We start from the raw sequence: 6,500 nt of genomic DNA, 5'->3' as shown, positions 1-6,500 counted from the left end.
ATATGAAGAACAGGTAACCGAACTCATCTGAAGTTGTAGTTCGGTTGCCCCGTGAGATGAACAAGTAACCGAACTCATCTGAAAGTGTAGTTCGGTTACTTGTTTCAAACACGCAGGTTACCGAACTCTCTAATAATAGAATTTCTAGGAGTTACAACGTTATGTTCGGTTGCTTCTCAACTAACCGAACTTTGGTGTACAAAGTTCGGTTGGTTCGCAAACTGCATGCACTTTTGAGATAACCGAACTTTACGTAATAGAAGAGTATATAAGTTTACAAAGTTCGGTTCTTTCGCAAACTTGAACCTAACAGCTAACCAACCGAACTTTGAGTTCGGTTTCTGCGATAAAATTGTGAAGTTACCGAACTTAACAAACAAAAAAAATGTGAAGTTCCAGCATCTATTGGCTAAGTTCGGTTACTTTGTAGTTTTAAATTTTTTTGCGAAAAAACCGAACTCTATTGGCTAAGTTCGGTTATTTTGGAACTCAACATAGTGGCCACAACAACACAGTTTGGTTAGACTGGATTTGTCTTTTTTTCGGTTCTAAGGGTGGAGTTCGGTTACTTTGTAGTTTTAAATCTTTTTGCGAAACAACCGAACAGAGAGTTTGGTTATCCAATAGAACCGAACCGTTCTTCGTGTTCTTCATTTTCAAGAAGTTCGGTTAGTAAACTAGGGTTTTTTGGAAAATCGGCCTAACCGAACATGGCTCTGTAACTCCTATTAAAACCCTATTTTGATGATTTCTATTTGATTGAAGCAATCAAAATCAAATTAAAGTGAAGCGTTTGTTGGAAAATACCTCCGGAGTGGTCCCATGGCAGAATCAGGCTGCGGCTGGCGTCTTTTATACTCGATAAAATTATCATGTAGCCGAACTTAATTGTGATTGCATTGATGTTGTTACATTTCTTAAATAGGCGGTGGTGGTGGTGGTGGTGGGAGGAGGTGGTGGTGGTAATCGGTTGGTGGTGGTGATAATCGGAGGTGGTGGTGGTGGTAATCGACGGTGGTGGTGGTGGTAATCGGTGGTTGGCGGTGGTGATAATCGGAGGTGGTGGTGGTAATCGGCGGTGGTGGACGGTGGTGGTGAGAGGAGGTGGTGGCTATATATATATAGGTGGTTATTAGGTTGATTTAAAATTAAATTAGGTTAAGAGTAGGTTAGTCATTTCAACATTTTAGGACACCCCTTATCACTATAGCGAAGGTGGCCTAATAAAACCATGGTCCCCTAAAAAAACCATGGTACCTAAAAAATCCTTCTTTTTTTTGTTGGAATCGAACAAAAAGAAAGCCCATTTTGGATTCTCTTAAATCTAAAGAAAACCCTAGAAGGCAAAATCAACAGGCATCTCAGTCAAAACAAAATTGAAACCGGAGAGACAAGAGAAAATTCAGTCCAACAGGTAAGTCGCTTCCCTTCGTTCATGATTTAACAGGTTAGTTCTTCAATTTTAATTGTGATCTATCATCTATACTTATTTGATTTGATTTTGAGACTTGAGTTGAGTGTATATATTACAGTACTTACTTCTTATTTGAATGACTTCCTTCATTTCATATCTATTTGTGAAGACAATAGTTATTGAATTAAAACCCAAATTAGAGTTCTAATGCCTGAACTCAATGATCCTAACTCCTAATGGATTGGATTAATTTTTTATTCTTGAATTTTTGGGGAAGTTACTGGAAGATTTTGAGTCTGCTACCTTAAAAATCACCATTGCTTTTGTCAGGTGTACATTACAAGTTACAAGTTACAATTAAAAACTTATAATTGACATCGCTTGTGTGTGAGTGTAAAATTTATCATTTTGGAATTTGGATTGATTTTTTCATATTAGTTTGTCTCTCCAAATCAAATTGATTTCTTTGGTTCCCTGTGATATGTTGTACAGTGTACAGGTTTGCTTCACTTAAAGAAATGCGTATTAAGAAGGTCATACCGGCTGAAAGCGGGTATTCTAGACTCAAACGGAAAATAAGAAGTGATGCAGTAGTACGATCTCAATTAGGAGCGCTCGATAAATTTGTTGTTAAGAAGGCACGCAATTTAGTTGGAAGCTCATCTGCCGAAAACGAAGGGGCTCATGATGTAGGTAATGAGAATGTTATAGATGAAACTGTAGATGTCTGTGATGATGTAAACCATATGGATTTAAGGTGCGGATGATTTGCGAAATGGACAAGAACATGAAGAACTACCAAGTTAATCAGGGCCGTCTGTGAACATCTATGATCCAAGAACTTGGGATAACCTTGACACAAAATCAAGGGATATTTTAGTGGAGAATGATCCGTATAGAAACTACTTGTTGAATAAAGGTCCTAGAAACAAGCATCGTAGACGTTTTCGTTCAACATTTTACGATCGATATTTGACGAATGGTGAAATAGAAGATAGAAAATGGTTGGTGTATTCAGAGGAGTTGGACAAAATCTTTTGTTTCTGTTGCAAGTTATTCAAGAAAGGTCCTCATCAAAGTGGGTTGGTAAATGAAGAATATGATGACTGGGGACATGCTCATGTTGCACTCAGTAAACATGAAATTACTAGAGAGCATTGGGATAATATGGAAGCTTGGTACCAGTTATGTGTAAGGTTGGGATCAAACAAAACAATAGATAAACACGTTCAAGAAAGGATTAAAATTGAGAAAGAACATTGGCAGAATGTATTACAGCAGATAATTTCTGTTGTGAAATGTCTTGCTAAACATACTTTGGCTTTTCGTGGACGAATGAGAAGATTTATCAAAGTAATAATGGAAATTTCTTAGGTTTAATTGAGATGGTTGCAGAATGGGATAAAGTAATGATGGAACATGTTCGTCGTATTGATAATAGCGAAATTCATTATCATTATCTTGGTCACAGTGTTCAAAATGAATTGATTGGCATGTTGTCGAAGGAAATCAAACAAACAATCATTCAAAAAACTAAAGCAGCGAAATACTTTTCAGTGTTACTTGATTGCACCCCGGATACGAGCCACCAAGAACAAATGTCTTTGATTATACGGTGTGTAGATGTTTCTACAAGTCCAGTAAGGGTGGAAGAGTACTTCCTAGAATTCTTGCAAGTGAATGGCAGTACAGGAATGGGACTTTTTGAAGAACTGAAAACATTTTAAAAATCTTGATCTCAATATCGATGATGTACGTGGGCAAGGGTATGATAAAGGGGAAAATATGAAAGGAAAGCATCAAGGTGTACAAAAAAGGTTATTGAATATAAATCCAAGAGCATTCTACACTCCTTGTGGGTGTCATAGTTTGAAGGCACTTGCAGACATGGTAAAGTGTACTTCCAGAGGAAAAGACTTTTTTGCTGTTCTAAACATGGTGTACAAAATATTTTCCAAATCTATGTTACGTTGGAAAGTATTCAAAGACCATGTACCCGGATTAACTCTCAAGCCTTTCAGTGACACCAGATGGGAAAGTCATATAGAGGCGGTTAAAGCATTCAGGTATCAAACTGTGGACATACGAAATGCTTTACTCAAAGTAGCTGAAACTGATAACGATAATATAGCTAGGATTCAAGCAAAAACTTTTGCTACCGGTTCAGTTGGCGGAATTGGTAACTTTGAGTTTCTATTGAGCATGGTTATTTGTTATGATATATTGCGTAGTATTAACACAGTTAGCTAAACTTTGCAATCCAAAAACATGCTCATTGACGTCGCTATTGAACAAATCCAAGGACTAATTACATACTTCAGGAACTATAGAGACACTGCTTTCGAGAATGACATAATTGTGGCTAAAGAAAAAGCTACTGAAATGGGAATTGATCCAGAGTTCTATGTCCCGAGGCGACAAGTTCGTAGGAAAAGACGCTTTGATGAGAGTGATGATGACAATGAAGATGAACTAGTACAAACAGCTAAATAAAAATTTAGAACCGAATATTTCATCTGTATTGTTGATCAAGCTAAAAGCTCATTAGAAACAAGATTTGAGCAGTACAAACTATACGAAGATACTTTTGGATTTTTGTTAAGTTGGAAAAACTTGAATTCCATGGATGATGACCGATTGAAAGCATGTTGTAATCATCTTGAAACCAGCCTTAAACATGGAACGACTTCTGATCTCGACGCAAATGATTTGTTCGCCAAACTGAAAATCATAAAAGAAATTCTGCCAAAAGACTGAAAGAATGATATTGATATCTTGAGTTTTTTAAAGAGACATGATTGTTTTCCGATTACTTGTATTGCTTATAGGATATTATTGACTATCCCCGTAACGGTGGCATCTGCGGAAAGAAGTTTTTCGAAACTTAAATTATTGAAGTCGTATTTGAGATCAACCATGTCACAAGAAAGGCTAAACGGATTAGCTTTGATATCTATAGAGAGTGGATTTCTGGATATGATTGATCTTCAAAAACTAATCGTGAAGTTTGCTAGCAAAAATGCAAGGCGAGCGAAATTTAAATGACGATGGGCACACGGTTAACAAGAGGTCAGTATCTTATACCACCCACGTTGCTTCAATTTTTGTTGCATAATACATTTAGCTCACCCACTTTGCTTCGATTTTTGTTGCATAATGCATTTAGCTCAGTAACTTCCAAACTTGTTCACATGTATATACCCTACTGCGCCAATTTATTATTATACTTGTGGACATTATCTGATCCTCATACTTCAGGTCTTTATTTTGTTTAGCACATTGCTTAATAATTTAAATTTTGCTTACACAGTGCATATCTACTACTTCGTTCTACTACAGTTTATTTGTCGACTGGGCACTTTTCGTTTGAATTGAGCTTTTTTGTTATTTTAATCCAGGTATGTCGAGAACTACGTACCTAGAGGAGGAAACAACATCGGAAGTTGAGAAGTTCTAAAGCGAAAGAGTGTTTGGTAGATGGATATTTGCTTCAGTCCTCGAGTAGTTATATCTTTGTTTTCATTTCTGATGGAAAGTTCCCATACTTTCATTTCCTAATACTTTATAGCATACTTTCTTCTTAAATTGTCGACACAAATTATGTTGCTTTGAATAAAAAGGCGTTCCGATCTATTTCGCACAAGGTCGTCGAAACTTCAGAGACGGCTTTGATCGCCATAATCATTTGAATGCTATTGTGATTATGTATGGGTATGAAATGAGGATTTGAATGCTAATGTTCTACATGTGTTCTAAAGAAGTAAGTTCATAAACCTTTGTGTGAACCGAAAAGGAAATTTCCAGGTGTTATTGGTTTTGTTATTCATTGCATATCTTATGAACAACCAATATGTGTGATTGAGTATAACCGCTCACAATTTGTTGTGTTCTTTGTAGAACTATTCACAAAGGGCTGACTTATGTATTGGTATGACTTTTATAAGTGAAACCGATCTTAAGTAGTCACCTGAGATGGTATGATCGGATTTTTGATTTTATGTCTGACCAAATATGGGAAAGGGGAACCGATCCTAGTAAGAGGTGCAGTACATCACGAAGGGGAACCGATCCTCGTACGGTGTGCAACAAGGTTTATAGCAGAAAGGGGAACCGATCCTATGGACATGTGCAACACATTTTTAGGCAAAGGGGAACCGATCATGTGGACATGTGCAACACATATAAGTTAGATACCATATATATGTGGGGAACCGATCCTAGTACCTAGTCAACCGAATTTTGGAAAGTTAGTGTGACTATGCACAATACTCACATTGAAGGTAGAACCGAAAATTGTTTTGGTAGAATCGTTAAACTCATGATTGTGATTGAATGTTTGTTTGATCAATCACATAGTTCTTGAAAGTCAGATGAACCAATTCTAAACTTGTTTGGAAGTGTGGCAAATCGGTTTCAAGGTTGTAAGTGTGAAAGAGAACTTACAAAATAAGGATGTCGACATACTTTGAACACGTGCTATGAATGTTTATTTCTTTAATTATTCAAAGTTATTCTTTAATAGCTAAGGGAAAAGAATCTCAGGATCGAAACATAAGTAAGTTAATTAAGAACCTTTTAATTAAGGTTATTAATTTCATTTTGTATGAAAATATAAGAATTAGTAATGTGCATTTACTAATTAGATTTTCCAAGAGATTTCGATCATTTTTTTGGACAGAGCATTTCCAGGAATTATGAAAACCGAATTTGTGCATTAACGAATATCTTGAGCATACTTTCGGTTTTGGAAATTCCTTGGTGTCCAAACTTCCTTGTCTATAAATACTTGAAGTTTGCCTTTCCAGCAAACTAATCCTTTGTAACAACAGACTTCCTCTTTTGTTGTTGTTACTGGTGTAGCCGCCTATTCGGAGAGGAGAGTAACCTAATTAGGCGAAATCTCTTACGGCCGCTCAGTTTAAAGTCTTCTTTGGGATTGAGAAGCTCTAGCGTGTACCGTTGGTGGGAAACTAGAAAATTGCGGTTTATATTTTGTTTCCATTGATTTGATTGACTATCGGTGGTTGAAATCTGATTGCACCTAGTTTGTTTATTCTTGAGAATCTTCTCTTCTGATATAAGATTC

The 6,500-nt window shown here is 36.5% G+C and overlaps 1 protein-coding gene across 1 annotated transcript; it reads left to right on the top strand.

Moving 5' to 3' along the window:
- Nucleotides 1–1,932: 1,932 nt before the first annotated feature.
- On the top strand, nucleotides 1,933–2,788 carry LOC113316602 (zinc finger MYM-type protein 5-like). The gene is made up of 2 exons (XM_026564762.1): nucleotides 1,933–2,171; nucleotides 2,284–2,788. Exons 1-2 carry the CDS (start codon nucleotides 1,933–1,935, stop codon nucleotides 2,786–2,788), a joined length of 744 nt encoding a protein of 247 aa, XP_026420547.1.
- Nucleotides 2,789–6,500: the final 3,712 nt, after the last annotated feature.

Source organism: Papaver somniferum, chromosome 10, assembly GCF_003573695.1.
Source record: "Papaver somniferum cultivar HN1 chromosome 10, ASM357369v1, whole genome shotgun sequence".
Classification (NCBI taxonomy): Eukaryota; Viridiplantae; Streptophyta; class Magnoliopsida; order Ranunculales; family Papaveraceae; genus Papaver; species Papaver somniferum.
The sequence above is the reverse complement of the archived record's forward strand: the minus strand, read 5'-3'. Positions and strand labels throughout refer to the sequence as shown.

What these genes read in the sequence shown, in the direction of transcription:
- LOC113316602 (XM_026564762.1), top strand. Translation starts at nt 1,933, where the DNA reads ATGCGTATTAAGAAGGTCATACCGGCTGAAAGCGGGTATTCTAGACTC. An exon ending in GTAAACCATATGGATTTAAG is followed by an intron (nt 2,172 to 2,283) that starts GTGCGGATGATT and finishes CACAAAATCAAG; the next exon opens with GGATATTTTAGTGGAGAATG.